The sequence below is a fragment of the Canis lupus genome, chromosome 33, assembly GCF_048164855.1.
Source record: "Canis lupus baileyi chromosome 33, mCanLup2.hap1, whole genome shotgun sequence".
Classification (NCBI taxonomy): domain Eukaryota; kingdom Metazoa; phylum Chordata; class Mammalia; order Carnivora; family Canidae; genus Canis; species Canis lupus.
The window spans coordinates 37,632,749-37,651,508 of record NC_132870.1 but is presented as its reverse complement, the minus strand read 5'-3'; the positions used below and the strand labels follow the sequence as shown (position 1 = coordinate 37,651,508).

At 36.7% G+C, this 18,760-nt stretch overlaps 1 protein-coding gene across 1 annotated transcript in view; it reads left to right on the top strand.

The window, feature by feature from the left end:
* The window catches only part of PRSS12 (serine protease 12), a 77,913-nt gene that overhangs the window by 18,804 nt on the left and 40,349 nt on the right, over window positions 1-18,760 (top strand). The window contains exons 4-6 of the mRNA XM_072810141.1: window positions 4,041-4,191; window positions 15,301-15,479; window positions 17,214-17,355. Coding sequence (XP_072666242.1) covers window positions 4,041-4,191; window positions 15,301-15,479; window positions 17,214-17,355 — 472 coding nt within the window. The remainder of the gene's footprint in view (window positions 1-4,040; window positions 4,192-15,300; window positions 15,480-17,213; window positions 17,356-18,760) is intronic.

The window sequence follows — 18,760 nt, the reverse complement described above, 5'->3', positions numbered from 1 at the left end:
CGGAAGATAGGGTACAGGTATGTGCTCTGAGAACCACAGTTCCTTTTTGTGTGGGCCAAGTGCATGTTAAATCTTGATGTTTCGTAAATTTTTCCTTTTCTTCCTTTGATTCTCCACTTTCGGGTAGTGTGCTCCTTTGGGCAGTATATGTTTATGTGTCGCTGCTTCATGGATGATGTGAATTGGGCTCAATAATGCATTGCTTTTTGTAGATTATTGCTTGTACTTTATGTTCTATCTGATTGATATATAATGTTTAACATTTTTCAAGTACTGAAGTAAATAAAATCTTGGAAACAATAATTATTTTTCTTTCAGGGTATATATCTACTTAAAAAAAATTCCTTCTATTCTCTATCATCTATCCACCTATTTATACTCTGCTTGCAAAGACAAGTTTAAGGTCATTTATAAGTATATATAAAAATATGGTTGAGATAAGTTAGAAGTGAGAATGAAAAAAGATCAAGTGACAATGTGAAAAGAGATAGATCAAACACTACATCTACTTCAAGGCCCAGTGATAGCTCTTTAATAGGTTTATTTTTTGACTTGGAAATTACATTCAGTGTCTTGTCATCTCTTACTTGTTGCATTTCCAACACTTACAAAGTAGCAGATTGTGTAGCAGTATTGGATATAGGAAGTAGTAATTTTTTAAAAAATTTATTTATTTATTCATGAGAGACACAGAGAGAGGCAGAGAGAGAGGTAATGACAGGAGAAGCAGACTCCATGCAAGGAGCCTGATGTGGGACTCGATCCCCAGACTCCAGGATTATGCCGTCAGCCGAAGGCAGACACTCAACCATTGAGCCACTGAGACGTCCCAAGAAGTAGTAATTTAAATGAACATGCCGGGGATCCCTGGGTGGTGCAGCGGTTTAGCGCCTGCCTTTGGCCCAGGGCGCGATCCTGGAGACCCGGGATCGAATCCCATGTCGGGCTCCCGGTGCATGGAGCCTGCTTCTGTCTCTGCCTGTGTCTCTGCCTCTCTCTCTCTCTCTTTGTGACTATCATAAATAAATAAAAATTAAAAAATTAATCTTTAAAAAATAAGTAAATGAACATGTCTGGGAGTTTTAATCATTCATAAGTTAAACAGGAGTCAACTACCTCACTGAATTCTCTTTCAGATAATTTTTTGCATGCTTGTTGGGAGGATGTGGGATGTTGATGAAATTTTATCTTTGAGCTTTTCTGTATATTCACAGTTACTTATGTAGCCAGAAAAAGCCCATATGTTTGTTTGTCTTTAATTTATTTATTCATGAGAGACACAGAGAGAGAGGCAGAGACATAGGCAGAGGGAGAAGCAGGCTCCCTGAGGGGAACCCGATGTGGCACTCGATCCCAGGACACTGGGATCACGACCTGAGCCAAAGGCAGATGCTCAACCACTGAGCCATCCAGGTGCCCCAAGCCCACATGTTTTAGAATAAAGCATGACATGAAAAAATATAAGGTAATATGCCATATGGTGTTCTGGGTTGTAGGTGATTTAAAATTTCCTCTTTAAAATTTTTGTTTTTCTGTTTTCCCCAAGCTTACCACAGTGGCCGAGGGAAGAGAGGCACTGGAGAATATAATAACTTAAGAAACGTATACATTTTCCCATCATTTTTTTCTATATTTTCCAAGCTTTGTAAGGGAAAAATAAAAATAAAAACATGCAAATTTAAATTTCTTAGCACCATTCAGCCATCAGTTAATTGTAAGAAGCTAATATACAATACTGAGAACACTTGTGTTTATTAAAACTATATCCCTTTATAAATTGTAAGTATTAGTTGATTTATGTAAATAGGCTAAATTGTGAAGATCAGAATATGAGTATATGTAAATATTCACTAATCTGAATCTGCTGCAGAATTTGAGTATGCTATTTGAATATAAATATTCATATTCTAATACCATTTACCAATAGCTGCTTACACTGTGGGGAATTAAAAGCATATTTCACGTCGATGAATGATTAGCATTCGGTAAAAGCCGCAATTAAATTTCTGAATAGAGGCGCAGCGTGTTCTGAACTTCTTACCATATTGCATCCTTTATTCCAGAAAAATTACACTGTCTCACTATTTCCCAAACACATTCAACTTTGTACTTCTGTCCTTTTGCTCATACTGTTCATTTAGCCTGAACAGCACTTACCCTCTCTCTGACTTCTGGAATCCTATCCATCCACCTTGGCCCTCTTCACAACTGTCTTCTTCAGAAGAGATTCCCAGACTACCCCCAGTAGTAAGCAAGCTCCCTTGTTTCTGAACCCCTGTAGAGTCTCCATGATCTCTTCTCTTCCCTCATCTTGTCCTTAGGTGATAAAACTCTTGAGGTCTGCCCAGTGCTCCTTTGAATGCCCCTGCGGGGGCCTAGTATCTGTTAAACAGAATCAAGTGAATGAATATTGCTAATTGTTTTTTCTTCTTTGGGACAGTCTTTCTAGCTTTTTAGCTATAGTTGTCAGTCCAGTCAGTCAACAAATATCTATTATGTGCCTTCTCTATGCCGGCTACTTGAGATACGCAAGTGAAAGAATTTGGTACTGTCTCTGTCCTGAGTTCTAGCTGTTAGGACACAGACAATGGATGCAAAAACCAAGAAATCAATGACAATTTTAAATAAAGTAGATATTCAGAAAGCAATGTAGTAGAAAGTACCATCGGGTGCTGCATTAGCTAGGGTAGCCGGGGCAGGCCTCCTAAACAAAGGACAGTTGAGTGTTGAGAACTGAATGATGAGAGGATGCAACAAGGGGAAAGGCTGCAGGAACATTTTTCAAGCAGAAGGAACAGGAAGCGTACAAACCCTGAGATGGGAATCAGCCTTGAGTGTTTTGGGGACAGAAAGAAGAGGGCACAGTGGGAGTGGTCAGTGTTGTTACTTTATGTACTTCCTAAAATCCCCACCCTACATCCCCAGTGACTTATGGGGATGTAGGGTGGGGATTTTAGGAAGTACATAAAGTAACAACACTATGTGACGTTTGCTGCCACTGTAGCTTCAAGTTGTGTCATCTGACTGAAAGTATTCTGAATACTTTCCAGAATAGTCCATAATATCCACACCAAGGCTTCCCAGAATTCTTTAGGACCAGTACTGCCAGCCTTAACACTAGCTGAATGTGACCAGTGGAGGGAAAACACTACATGTTGTGGTAAGCTACAGAGCTTTCACAACCAAAATGGTTCTTGACATCCATTGTAGGTGCAGCCTGGTGAAGGAGGCCAGGGGTAGAGAAAGATGTTCAGGGGGCTGACAAGGTCTGGATCAGGGCATTGTGTACCCTAGTAAGGAATTTGCAGTGGGAAGCATTTGGTCATTTGTAGAAAGTGTATACAACCGTTTCATATCCAAATGAATTCTCAATCTTGTTTTTTGTAGATATTGACCATGTTGGTCACTACCTCATTATAATGAGTTAGATGTTGACTTGAACTTGATTTCTACAAATATAAAAATATTTCTGTCCTGAAAACAAGTATGTTACAGGGACATTAATGCCATTCTTAAGAATTACATGTTGGTAATGCTCAAGTTCCTGTAAATAAAAAAATCGGTGTCACCGCTACAGTACCATAAAAATCAAATGTGTTTTCAGTAAACTACAATTTTGATGTCTTTTCTGGTTTTCTGAGGTAGTTGGAGGAAAAGTGAACTTAGACTACTTCCACTTAAGAGCTAGTTTTATGAATGTAATTGACTTTGGAGTATTTAATTTTTATTAAAAATGTTTTTTATTACCAAGTAAACTCTACCCCCAGTGTGGGAACCTAACTACTCACAACCCTGAGATCAAGAGTTGCCTGCTCTCCTGGCTGAGCCAGCTGGTTGTCCCCAGTTTGGAGTATTTTAATTGGTCAGGGATACCATAATATGTATTAGATGTGTGAGGGTATGTCCAAATCCCTGAAATGGCTTAATAAATATGATTTAATTTTACTGAGAATGGCATATCAATTTAATATATGTATATAATCTTACCAGTCAATGTACATGTCTAGGTATAATTTGATTCTAATTTCACACAGGCACAGGCCCAGTGTTCCCAGCTGTCCGCCTTGTGGGTGGGAGCAGCGCATGGGAAGGCCGAGTAGAGCTCTACCACGCTGGTCAGTGGGGGACCGTCTGTGATGACCAGTGGGATGAAGCAGATGCTGAAGTGATCTGCAGGCAGCTGGGCCTGAGGTTTGTTTTTATTCTTATTTTGTTTAATTTTTGGAACCTATTATTTCCACACCCAGAGACAGGTGCCTGTGTGTTTAAATTGCACATTTCCTCAAACAAATGGAAAAAGCCACCTTGTGATCTTTGTACTAGGCTGTAGGCTCTCTGAAGAGAATTTATATGTCCTTAGTAAAGGTCTAGCCTGTTTGTGTCTGAAGTTGACTAATTTTATATCCCTGAGAATCTCAGCCTTTTACTACTTTTCATTGGTCCCCTTCACGTTATTCCCAGGTAATGAATGAATGACCAGAAACTGTCAGTCACAGTGTTAGATGACTTACTGAAGTTGTCTGCTGAAACTCGTTGTTAGGTTTTCACTGAAGTTCAGATCCTCTCCCCAAATATTATCTCAACTTTTGACTTTGGTTTATTTGTTAGGTATGTGCTTAGAACAGAGGATTTTTATTAATGTGCAAAGGAAATAATTCCCATGTAGGATGTGGAAATGAAACATTATGCAATAAAAGAGCAGTATGAAAATTAACATTCTGTGTTGCCTGAGTTGTGATTATTCTGGAATAATATGTTGTAATTTTGGATTTTTAATCCCTTTCTTTAGTGATTCTAAATAGTGGTATAACAAGCCCAAAAGTTTCTCTAAAATTATATTAGGGGATAGGGGCGCCTGGGTGGCTCAGTTGGTCAAGTGTCTGACTCTTGGTTTTGGCCCAGGTCATGATCTCAGGGTCATGAGATGGAGCCCCACGTCAGGCTCCATGCCTAGCTAAAGATTCTCTCTCATCCTCTCTGCCCTTCCCCTCCTCTAAAACAACAACAAATTTCAGGATTGTTGAAGTCAAATAATTGCCATATGATTTTGATAAAGCTATGTATTCTTTGTCCTTCCTTTATGGAAATTATTCCCACACCAACCTTGGCAGTTCACTTGTAAAAGTCCTAGTCTTGCCCACTTTCTTATCCTTTGACCACAAAATAAATTTGTGGAATAGGGGTGCTCTGATATAATACATTGATTTATTAAGTTATTTTCTGCAAAGCTATTTGACCTACATATATCACAGCAATGCCCAATAAACACTGAAATTGATTCTATATCTGATCCTGTTCCAAAACATTCTTAAACCTATTTGGCTAATCTGTATAAAATTTGTTTTTTTCCATAGTAAAAGACCAAATAAATAGCATCATCTGACTAGTTCAATCCCCAGGCTTAGTTCCTACTTCGAATAGACACAGAATAGTTATACAATTCTGTTGTCAAGGGAATTGTTTGTTAGATTATAAAAGATTGGTCCTTTCATTGCGAATATCATTTGTGACACAACCTACGAATGAAAAAACTCATTTTTAGTGATCAATATCCTAGATTTCTCTCTGGAGAACCATCTCCTCCATTTTCAGTAGTGATATTGGATGTTCACTGAATGCTTACTGTATGCCAGGCACTGGTCTAATAGCTTTATAGGTATTGATTAGCTCATTTAATTCTCCCTACAACCCCATATTACCCCCAATTTACAGATGAGGAAACTAAGGCCCAGAAGTTAAATAATTTGCTTATCGTTACATCACCACTAGATGGTAAAGCTTGTCTGGCTACAGAGCTGATTCTGAAACACTTTGCTATCTTACAGTCTCTTGGGGGACATTTTCAGTGAGGTACCTGTGGCACCTCAAATAGAATCTATCTAAAATGTAGCATCATCATCTTTCCCTATAATTAACTTTCATCTCTTGATTTCTCTGTTTCTTTCAGCACTGTCTATGTATTTTTTCTTTTCAACAACTAGCTATTTTGCAAACAGTATAACCTGAGAGAAAAAACATTCTACATTGGGAACCATAAATCTCAGATTCTGGTTCTTGGGGTGCCTGGGTGGAACAGTCAGTTAAGTATCTGCCTCTTGATCTCAGATCAGGTCTTGATCTCAGGGTCATGAGTTCAAGTCCTGCGGTGGCTCCATGCTAGGCATGGACTTTTAAAAAGAAAAAAAAAAGAGATTTTGGTTTTCACTTAACAGTACAACTTTAGGACTTTGGGTAATCTCAGAGGGCCTGATTTCCTCTTTTGTTACACAAGGTCCCCTTTATCTTTATGGTAAAATCTCTAAAATACAAAAAAATTAATGAACAGTAAAATAAAAAAGCAAAAAAGTATTTTTAAAAGCAGTTTGTACCAGAAGATTTTTATTCTGACCCCTCAATAAAATGGTTTTGTATGTTAATTTTATAGCCTAAAAAAAACAAACCCCTAAGAAGATGTGTTCACAGTTTTAAAATTCCTATGTAAATTATGGCATATCCACATAATAAAATATGATGCTGTAGTTCTGAGTTATGCTCTTAAGAGTTTTGAAAGACTCAGGAAATGTTTTCACTTTAATTGCACAAGAAGAACTCTGATTAAAATGTCTCAATCTGAAACTTCACTGTGTACACACACGCTCGCAAGACAATTTTCTAACATCTGGCTGCCTCCTTTCCTGCTCTTTATCTTTCCCCAAGTCTTGGGTTCATCAAATTTAAGTATCAAAAGTACAGTAATTTCTTTTGTGTTTAGGAAGTTTGCCAGCTACTAAAATCTACAGATACCATTAAAAGATGAAAGTCCACAAAAACAGCCTCTCACAAAGAAATTGTAACCACCACTCCAGGGAGGCATGATGTAGTTTCCCTTTGGGAGTTCAACAAACAAATAAGAGGGAGATGAAGTTTGCTCAAGAAAAAAAAATCATAAATTGAGGCAAGCAACAATTACGCTGTTATCAACCATGTGCCGTTAAAAATGATCTCATCTGAAAGTGCTGTGCCATTAAGTAAGCAAACAAGTTATACAATAGGAGAAGTTGCAGAATATTACTTTAATGTGACCTTAGGAGATAACTATAAAATCAGGTGAAAGAAAGGCAAACAACATCAGCTCAGAGCATCAGAGTACTTACATTAAAAACAAGTGTCTGGGCAGCCCGGGTGGCTCAGCGGTTTAGCGTCGCCTTCAGCCCAGGGCCTGATCCTGGAGACCGAGGATTGAGTCTCATGTCAGACTCCCTGCATGGAGCCTGCTTCCCCCTCTGCCTGTGTCTCTGCTTCTCTCTCTCTGTGTCTCTCATGAATGAATAAATAAATAAATCTAAAAAAAAAAAAAAAAAAAAAAGTGTCTACCAAGCTGAATTGGTGGTGGTTACATAGGTTCACGGAGGATTTTTGCTGCCTTGTATATTTGGAGATATTTTTCTTTTCAGTTACTTTTCCAAACACGAATCTCCTCATACAAAGGATAGCAATAAGCTAATGCTCAAGAAAGATGTAAACACTTGGGCCTTGCCTGCGTTCCACATTAATATAGTCTTTCTGGTGATTCCATCTCTGTATTCTTTCTATTTAATAGACTATTGCTTGTTAACACGCTCTGTGTTTAAGAACTGTTTATGTAAGTAAAAGAGATCTTTGGCTCTCAGGAAAGAATTCTACCTTATAACATAAATTTTTAGGATCACTTCTATAACTATAAATATAATGAATATTCAGTGTATCTAGATACTGTAAATTTTTTTTAAACATTTTTTAAAAAGATTTTATTTACTCATTCATGAGACACACACACACACACACACACACAGGCAGAGACACAGGCAGAGCTCGGAGAAGCAGGCTCCAGGCAGGGAGCCCGACATGGGACTCGATCCCGAGACTCCAGGATCATGCCTTGGGCTGAAGGCGGCGCTAAACCGCTGAGCCATCCGGGCTGCCTGATACTGTAAATTTTCTATGCATTTATCTAAACAATAAAACCTATCTTTTCCCCATAGAAATATATTAATAATTTAAAAATTTCCTATATCTTAAATTTACAGGAATCCATCCTGCACCTAGTAATGTTAAATATGCTATTACTCTACCCTTAACTAACTAACATGAAAATCAATTAGCATGCTGCTGACCTCATGATTGATAACCCAGTAAATATACATATACACACGCTACAATGTTTTATATAGATAGGAAATTCATAGATCCAGTTAACTAAATAGAAATTCTGGACAGAGAAATAGTGTTGGATGATCTCACCACCAAATACTTGGTTTACTTTGAATGTTAATGACATCTTTCTAACAGTCCCTAATTTGACTGACCTTGATAGCAAACATATATACTTATTACGTGTGTTAACTGCTCTAGTACCTCTGTTAGACATATCCCTATGTTAGAAATATGTTGTAGATGAGACAATCTAAGAGATACTTTGTAACTTTCTCCAAAATAGGTTGGTTTGAGTACAGGGCACATGATCATTTTATGCTGTGTTGATTCCAACAGCAACACCTGAAAATTTGAGGAAAACTGATATTGAAATTGATGCCCCCTCAGAACATTTCGAAAATCTAGTCTCAATGATTAATAACAGTTTTCTCAAAAAGAACTGGTTGGCTTATTTCTAATCCACTCAAAGAAAATGATCATACCAGTAAACTTAACACCACTGTTAATTATAAGCCTTAGAGATATAGGATTTGCCATGCCATTCTCTTCCTACACATGAACCATGAAAGAGGGGTTAGGTCCCAGAATCAGGGGGGTGGGTGGCACAAATGCAATTGCACAATGAAGGATCAAGCCAATGCCACCTGAACCCAGTGTTCAAGCTTAGCCTCAGCAGTGGGGAACACGTTGAGCTGCTCTGTGGTTCAAGATGAGAGCAAATCACTTGTGATGAATCCTGGCCAAAATACTTGCTTTGATCTAACCCAACGTTTGGATCTAGTCTCCAGTTTCAGGAATTATAAGAGCTGGAGGAGTAAACTAAATGACACCAGTAGGAAGATATGAGACAAATCCAGGTGGTAGGACATTCTCTAGAACGGCCGGTTCTGTCTCTTCCACAAGTTAGTGTCATGAATAACAAGAGGCTGTTCTAGATTCTAGACATCAGGTACAGGACATCCGGAGGTACTGCATGATCTGGGACCAAATTCTGCTTAAGACAAACATCTATCGATGACATTGTGGAGGCAACTCTGAGCAATGGCATGTGGCATGTGATGGGGTATTAGAAAATGTTAGGAATGATTAACAATGGGGCGCCTGGGTGACTCAGTCAGTTAAGCATCTGATTTTGGCTCTGTTCATGATCTCAGGGTCTTGAGATGAACCTGTGTGTTGAGCTTTGCACTGGGTGTGAAGCCTGTTTACGATTCTCTCTCTTTCCCTCTGTCCTCCCCCCACCCCTGCACTTTCTCTCTAAGAAAAAAAAAATGATTACCAATTATACTAATTGTGATAATGTTAATTTGGCCATGTAGCACCACGTTCTTATTTTTAAGAGATACATATTGAAGTATTTCGAGGTAAAATGTTAAAATGTCAATGTTTTACTTTAAGTTGCAATGTAAATATAGAGTTTTAAGAAAGAGGGAGATCAGTTGCAAAACACATGAGTAATAAATGGTTGAGTTTCAAAAATTATGCTTCAGTGTCAAGGATTATGCTTAATTGAAAAAAACTGTTACATAAACAGAGAAGCTTTGATCTCAAGAAGCCTCCCCATCCCACCCCCCACCCCCTGCCAAAGTGCTAAATGAAGAAATCTACAAATTTAAAGTAAAATATCAACTTTGAAAAGATCCCCTAATAGAATTTTATTTTATTAATTTATTTATTTAGATTTATTTATTTATTTGAGAGAGAGAGTGGGGGAGAGGGATAGAGGAAGAGAGAGAATCTATGGCACATTCCCTGCTGAGTGCAGAGCCCTACTTGGGGCTCAATCTCACAACCCTGAGATCATGACCTGAGCTGAAAACAAGAGTTGGAAGCTCAACTGACTGAGCCACCCAGGCACCCCAACAATCCATGAGTTTTATGTTGCTTTCCCCAATATTGCAGAACCTCTTTAGAGGTAGAATCATCACTTTCTTTGGTATCCCCGAAAAGCCAGCACAGTGCAATCCAGGGCACCAGGAAATACTAGTAGCTGAAGGAATGTATGTATACGTAAGATTATATTTTTAATTTTAATACACTTGAAAATGAGCCTGAAAACCTAGTTTGTGTTGCATCATAGTTTCCTAGTTAACTTTTTAAAAAATTTTTATTTATTTATTCATGAGAGACACACACACACAGAGGCAGAGACAGGCAGAGGGGGAAGCAGGATCCCTGCAGGGAGCCCGATGTGGGACCCGATTCCGGATCCCGGGATCACACCCTGAGCCAAAGGCAGACGCTCAACCGCTGAGCCACCCAGGCATCCCAGCATTTCTGTTCTTGTTGTTCTGATTTGTTCTGTTTTGTTTCTTTTTTTTCTGATGAGTTTATTTCAATAACACATTTTTGTGATCATTAAAATAATGTTTATAAACAATGGAAAATACGGAAACATCAGGAAGATCATAAAATGCCCAAGTGGTCTTTTAAGAGTGTATTTTAACATAGATGACTTTCCTTGGAGTCATGATTATGGGGCTATTACTTTCCCATCTTTTGTTCTCCCTTAAGGAAGGGACACAGTTCAGAGGCAATTAATCAGGCCTTTTGCTTTTTCCTTGGACCTCTATCAACATGATCTTTAACATATTTGGAATATAATATATTTCAGTTACTCTGCCTAGATAATCCTGAGTCACTCCCAGCTAATCATTATTTTAGGCTTTTTTTGGGGGGGGGGCAACGGGGAGATGGTGGGTAATAAAAAGTCTAGTTTTTAACCTTTTAACCTAAATATTGTACCAAAAATGGTACTAATCTTTGGAATCTCTAAAAATATGTTAGCTAAGAATCCATTCTTAATTGTTTTAATTTGACCATTGTAACATTGAGCATCTTATCACATGTTTAGTGGTCATTGATATTTCTGTGAATAGCCTCATCTTCTCCATGCCCCTATTTTTAAAAAAATATTTGTTGTTTTGTCTTTCATTATAATGTTATTATTAATAATTTCTAGGAGTTTTTTTTCTTTGATTACTATTACATATTACAAATATTTTTTCCTGCCTGTTGGTTTGTCTTTTGACTCTGATTATGGTGTGTTTTGCTATATAGTAGTTTAAATTTATATGTGGTTAAATTAAACTTTTTTTAGTTTTTCTGACTTCTGGGTTTCTTCTCTTGCTCAGGAAATCCTCTTTGTTCCAAGATGATATTATTCTTATATTATGTTCTCTATTTTATTCCAGTAACTTCTTAGCATTCCCTTCTTCCCATTCTCACTCTCCCACCCTTCCTCCCTCCCCTCTTCCTTCCTGCTTCTTCTCTTTTCTTTTCATTTCTTTCTTTTTTTTCTCCTTCCTTCCTTCCTTCCTTCCTTCCTTCCTTCCTTCCTTCCTTCCAGTATTTAGGTCTTTAGACCATCTGGAATTTATTTTTTGTTTCTGTTACAAGTTTGGGATAAAATTTTATATTTTTCTATATTCCTTATACGACCTAACCCTGGCTCAGTGAATCGGTACCCATTGAAATTTTCTTCCGTAGATCTCTTTCTGTCCTGGCATTTATCTCAGGGCAAAGATCCAAGAAGGCTGTTAATCTGCCTTTCTCCAAAGCTTTCCTATCTGGCTTCCCCATGACCTGCATCAGTCATGTGTCTCCTCCTCCTCTGTTTTCTGCAACTTTCAGTGTTCTCTAAATCAGCTTCCATATTTGCTTTCATTAATCTCTTTCCTCTAGAGCAAGGGTCAACAAACTTTCTCTGTGAAGGGCCTGATAGAAAATACTTTAGATTTTGCAACTACTCAGCTGTGCCTTTGTGGTGTAAGAGCTGCCACAGACAGTAAGTTGGGAATGAGTGGGGCTTTGTTCTGCTAGAACCGTATTTCTGGATGGCGAAATTTGAATTTCATATGATTTTCCCATGTCAGAAATTATATTCTTGATTTGATTTTTTCCCTGCCGTTTATAAAATGTAAAAGCCACTCTTTGCTCATGGGGCCATATAAAAACAGGTGGTATGCTGAATTTATCTCTTGGGTTGTAGTTTGCTGATCTGTGCCCAGGAGCCACCAGCCAGGGCTTCTTTGCTCCCATCCTGGAGTGGCCCTTTTCACAAAGGTGCAACAGGTCTCAGGAACACAGCTCCAAACACTCCTCTGCTTCTTTGAACCAAACTTAGTAATACACAATACATTTCAGTTATTCAGACTTCCAAATTCTGGGACTAACTCACAATCAGTACATGACTTTAGAATTTTATTTTCAGTGGGTATTACACTGTTCCCTTGTTCAGTTTAGTCTGAATGTTGTATGAAAATATTATCTTTTGGCAGGGGATATTTATTTTACTAGGGGCAACTTAAAACATTCTAATTTATTCACAGCCTTACAGACTACTATTGCAAGATGATTTTGGTATAGAAAATATTGTTCTGGGAGCATAAATGCTGTCTTTAGAAAGAAAATTTGTTTTGGCCACTACGGTTGTTTTGGTAAAATGCCAGTGTGCTCCAAAACTCTTGAAATTGTTAGCCTCTGATTATCTATGTCTCTGCCACAAGAATCTCAAGTTGTATGATGTAAGTCATAGCTTAATGATCTTTTGGGCCATCATCTAGTAATTCTTAATAAGAAAAGAACACAGATTTGTCCAGTGTCTATAGGCTACAAATTATTTCCATAAACATATTCTTTTAAAAACGATTTTAGAATAAATAAGTGAATAAAACATATTTATAACCTTAAAACCAGAAATTGTTGGGATTTCTTTTGATTTTCCTTTCCCACCATTCCCCTTTCCCACCATTCCCCTGACTCTACCTTTGGGTAACAGGGAGAACAAAAACTAGGATGTTTGTTTAAACTGAATACCAAATGGTTTTTAGATAAATTGCTTAGCAGTGAAAATATGTTATTCTTCAAATGCGAGAGGGAAGCTCTTGATATTGCCAGGAGGGAAAGAGAACCAACATTTTTTGAGTTCTTACTTTGCATCAGTTTAATTCTTAAAACCCTGCAAGGGAGCGATATTTGTTCCTATGTTCAAAAGACGCATTTTATGCCTGGAAGGGTTTTGTAACTTCCCTAGGGCAATTTAGCTGGTTAAAGGTAGAGCCTGGATTTGAGCCAGAGGGTCTGTTTCCACATTCTTCTCAAAGATTCTGCGTGGAAAGAATAAGCTTTTTGATGTGATTAGGAATATATGAACACTTATATATGTCCGTTACACTCTTCTGTGGGCACACAGATACGCATTGAAACAACTGAGAACTTCATTAAAAAATCCTATTAATTGAGTAATTTTTCTTCTTTCTTCAAGAGTAGAAATGGCTTTTTGTTCTGTCATGTTTCCCCTAGCAAAACAAATTTACTCACAAAATTATTTAATAATATCATTTGTGTTAGAATATATATTTTTTCTTTCACTTTTGTCTGATTAGCTCTAGATAGTAATCTTTAGTATATGTTGGGGCATACTTCTCAGAGTCCTCTGTATGACGTATCTCAGATAGTGACTCAAGTGTTAGGATTCTAAATTAAAAAAATTTTAACTTCAACAAAATATTCTGCATAAGCTACCCTATTTTTCCTTCCTTCCTGCTTCACACCTCCTCCTATAAACATTCCTTTATCTTTCCTCTTGCAAACTTTTTGAAAAAATTTTTTAAAGATTTTATTTATTCATGAGAGACACAGAGAAAGAGAGGCAGAGACATAGGCAGAGGGAGAAGAAGGTTCCATGCAGGAAGCCCGATGCGGGACTCGATCCTGGGACTCCAGGATCATGCTTTAAGCCAAAGGCAGATGCTCAACTGCTGAGCCACCCAGACATCCCCAAACTTTTTGAATTTTAAACTGAAAGTAGGTCACGTGATAATGGAACAAGTGTTTGCTTTAATGGGTAAAGGATTTAACTTTCAAATGTTTTGTGTTTGTTTTAAACATGTGTTCTCTTAAAAGAAACTTCCATTCTATCTAGTAAAATTAGTCAGACAAGGTGTTTTTTAACCATGAAGTTGATTATCTAAGACTTTGCCATTGCTGGAGTATTATAGTCATTTAGCAAGCTTTTTTTTTCCCCCTTTGATATATTTTGGTTGTAAATTCTCAAGGTAGTTATAATGTTATGAGAAAAGGGCAACTAAAATAATGGGGAATATTATTGAATATTGAATGAGGAGCATCAATGAAAAACAAACAAATATAAATGCTCTACTCTAAAAATTAATAAGCTAAAAGGGGTCAAAATGGCAATTTCTGAAATTACTAATAATTTTGACAGTCAGTTGTGATCCTCTTCCCTGAAATCTGGGGTTCTAGCATGTGGGATCACTGAATTGTGGGAGAAGTAAATTTAGTACAAATAAATTTGAGTGAAGAGATGTTTTAGTTAGAAATATGAGTGTTTTTGAGTGACAGAGAACTGAAAATAACAGTGGCTTAAATAAGGTAAGAGTGTATTTCTCTCTCAAGAGACCAGAGGTAGCCAGCTCAAGGCTAGTATGGTTGCATAGTCATCTAGGCTGGGGCTTCTGATTGTTTGTAGTTCTGTCATTCTTAGTATAGTACCACATAGGCCAATGTAGCTTCTCAAGCTCTGGCCATAGGAGAAAGTGGAGCAAAGATATTTCCTGGAAGCGATACATGACAGCACTTCTACCTGAATATCTTTGGTCAGAACTTAGTCATCTCAAATGGGTACAGAGTTTCAGTATGGGGTGACTAAAGAGTTATGGAGATGAGTGGTGGTGATGGTTGCATGATAATGAGAATGTACTTAGTGCCACTGAACTGTACACTTAAAAATGGTTAAAATGATAAATTTTATGTTACATATATCTTAAAGCAAACAAACTTAGTCATCTGGAAGGAGAAGAGCCTGGAAAATGTGGTCTTTACTCAGGATAGCCATTGCCCTCCCTAAAATCTGGAGCTCCATTACTAATGAAGAAAAGGAGATTGAGTATTGGGGGATAACTAGTGCTCTAAAACATTTGTGATGGCCAAAACTATAAGAAGCAGCAAATGAAGAAGAAAGAAATACAGCAAGTCATGTATGACCTATGGAGTGAATTGGTCAAGGGAAGTATGAATTAATCATACTTATACCTTTAATGGGGCAGAAGAAATTATGTCAGACAAATTTTTCATGTCTAATCCAGAGTTCTTATTTTTGTTCAGTGGCATTGCCAAAGCTTGGAATCAGGCATATTTTGGGGAAGGCTCTGGTCCAGTAATGTTGGATGAGGTACGCTGCACTGGGAATGAGCTTTCTATTGAGCAATGTCCAAAGAGTGCCTGGGGAGAGCATAACTGTGACCATAAAGAAGATGCTGGGGTGTCCTGTACCCCTCTATCAGGTAAGAGTTTCACCCCATTAATCTCCCAACCCTTGTCCCCAGCACCATCTGGGCTTACCTTGTCTCTTCCTCAATCTACATAATATAACTAAATGAGCATGCAAATAAAACTAAAAACAAAGCAAAACAACCCACAAAACACAAAAACCAAACAACTGACACAATTGTGTATCAATATGGTATGATCCTTGTTCATAAATATTTCTGAGTTTTTCACTTTTTTATAGTCCTATAAAGATAGAAAATATAATTTTATTGCAATATATAATACCGAATAATCAAAACCAGTGCAATGACAAATTTCACATTATTAGGTATATATTTAGTTCATTTATCTATTGGCCTGTCTTGACTCTCAGAATGTGTTTCTAGCTGGTATTGATCAGATTGTTGGTTAAAGCACCCTAGTAAAGGAAACAAGTTAACTCTGGCTATGCTCAGTTCTCTGACTATTCCAAATTGCAAGATATTTGTCAAGCTATGTCTCATGTGCTATAAGAAGGGAATGTCTTAGTATAAATGAGTCTATGCATGTACTTATACATTTTGTGGGAAGAAGAGGGAAAAGGACAGATGAGAAGGTGGGTCATCACAAATCCATTGTTTCTATGGTAAAAAGAACTTGAAAAAATTGGGAGTTTTAATTTTTCTTTAAAAAAACATAAAAACGTTGGAAGACCCATGAAATGCTCAAGTTATATCTTTTTATTTCCATAGTTTTACACATGATGATGTTTTTATTAGAAGAATAACATGTTTATATAAAATAGAAATATAAAATATATGTCAGATTTTTAAGCCAGAGCACATCGTCTTCTTGGGTCTCCATTTCCTCCTCTTTCAAATGAGTATAGCCTTGTACTCTTACTATGATGGTCAAATGAGGTAAAATGTGTAGCAGTGGTTTGCAGACTATAAAGTATTACATTAAGAAGTGATCATGTTGCTAAGAGACCATTTACTTTAAAGATCCCAGAGATTCATGGAAAGCTGACCTTTACCCCGGATTATTTATTTATGTTTCATTTGGCTATGTTTGGATTATTTTGCATGGAAATGGCTTTTAAATCTACTTGTTGGGGGATAAATTTATTGTATATCTGCCTAGAAGCTCTTAACAGGGTTCTCTGGGAATTAATTACTCATTGAATTCATAAGCTTCAAATTCAGATCTGTATTATCAATAAAAGAACAAAAGCGAGAAATGTACTCTAGTTTTTATAATTTATGAATGCCTAAGGGATAATAAATGCATTGGTGTGATAGATCACACTTTAACTAGAATAGCTTTTTTTGTCTTCATATTTCAGTATTTTTTTAATTGCAGTTAAAATTTTGAACTATTTCCAAGTTACTGTTTTCTTATTTTTTATATGAAAATAACTAATATTTCTCATACTTACTGAGATTGAAGCTGCAGGACATTTCCCAAGTATTAAGTAATCTGGAGAAATCTAAATAACTACTTTGGAATTGTATCAGAATATATTTTTCTTTTCAGGAAATAAGAGTACAAATAAGAGGAAAAGAATATTTTGTTAGGACAGATATGGGTTATGTCATACTTCAGAAACAACCCTATGACCTCAGATCATTGAGCCCAGTCCTAAAATAAGTTTAAGAAAGGCCTCAAGAGAGACCTGAATAGGTGATGATTCTAGTGAAATTAAAATCTTGTTCTGCCTTTTTTTGATAATTGATTTGCTGAGTCTCTGTGTCTCCTTCTTACCACAGATGGGGTCATCAGACTTGGAGGTGGTAAAGGCAACCATGAGGGTCGCCTGGAGGTGTATTACAGGGGGCTGTGGGGGACCGTCTGTGACGACGGCTGGACTGAGCTGAATACGTATGTGGTTTGCCGAGAGCTGGGATTTAAGTAAGGCCCGTTGATACAAGGCAGCTAAATGCCAAATTAAATTTTTGAAATTCTCATTTTGTAATCCTTACTTTTAATTTCTGTCATACTAACAATATATGTTCTCTTTCACCTGACTACCTCTGTCTGTCTACCTGCCTTCCTATCTACCTACCAATTCACCTCTCTATATATAGAAAGACAAAAAACAAAACAAAACAAAACTACAACCCAGTTAAAAAACAATAACATTTTCTATGATGATGAATAACCATGTCTTGTTATTTATTTCATTACCTTTCCTATCACCATCCTTCTTCTTAAGTAATTAGTTAGAGCTGTGGATGATTTTTAGGTTACTTTGTATCTATTCAAATAAGACTATGCTTTGAATGCTCAGTTTTCTTCTGACACATCACTGCTATTAGATGTTGTTAGTTCTGACATCATTGTGTCTAAAATTGCAGGGAAGTCCAACGTCAAATGCTTTGGTATTACATTATTCCCTTTCTCAAATGTGATGATAATTGTCACTTTTATTTGAGAAAAACAGCCTTCTTGTCATGAGATGACCTTTTGAACTCACCCTTGACCTGCCTCGTAAAAGCTAGTATCACACTTTGGGCAGTATATTTCATGTCACACAAGACTGCATTCCAGGGTAAAGACTTCAGTTGGTTGAAGTAACTGTAAATGATGCCTTTTAGCGATTTGAATGAAGCCCATGAATGCCCATTCTTTCTTGTTTTTCATATTTCTGGGTCATGCTTGAATTAATTGTCTCAAGCTTGAAAAAATTGGCAAAATTATTTCATACTTGAGATAGAGCTAATTGCAAATATTCGTTAGATCTTAAAAATATACTTTCATCCAAGTTAGGTATGATCTTGTTTAAACATATTTTTAAATTTGTAAAAGTAATATAAAATATTAGAGTTTGGGAAAAAATTAAAAACTACCCATAATTTTTCCATCTTATATCATTATTATAATTTGTGGGTATAACTTTGTAACAGCTCTAATAGTAAATATGAACTTTTTCTATCCATGTTTCTTACCTTTATATTATGACAGTCATAATTTTTAATGACAACATGATGTCTATTGAATGTTCATACCATAATTTAGGCTAGTTTATTTTTTATTTTATTTTATTATTATTATTTTAAAATAAATTTATTTTTTATTGGTGTTCAATTTGTCAACATACAGAATAACACCCAGTGCTCATCCCGTCAAGTGCCCACCTAATTTAGGCTAGTTTAAATTTTCCTGTTATAAACAATGATATCCTGAAGATATAAATACGTGTTATTGCCCAATATTTTGAATTTTCATGGGCAGTACAGTTATAATTACTTGTCAAGGGGTATGACATACTAGTCAAATAAATACTAATGTTTAATAAGAATTATTCAATAAATGT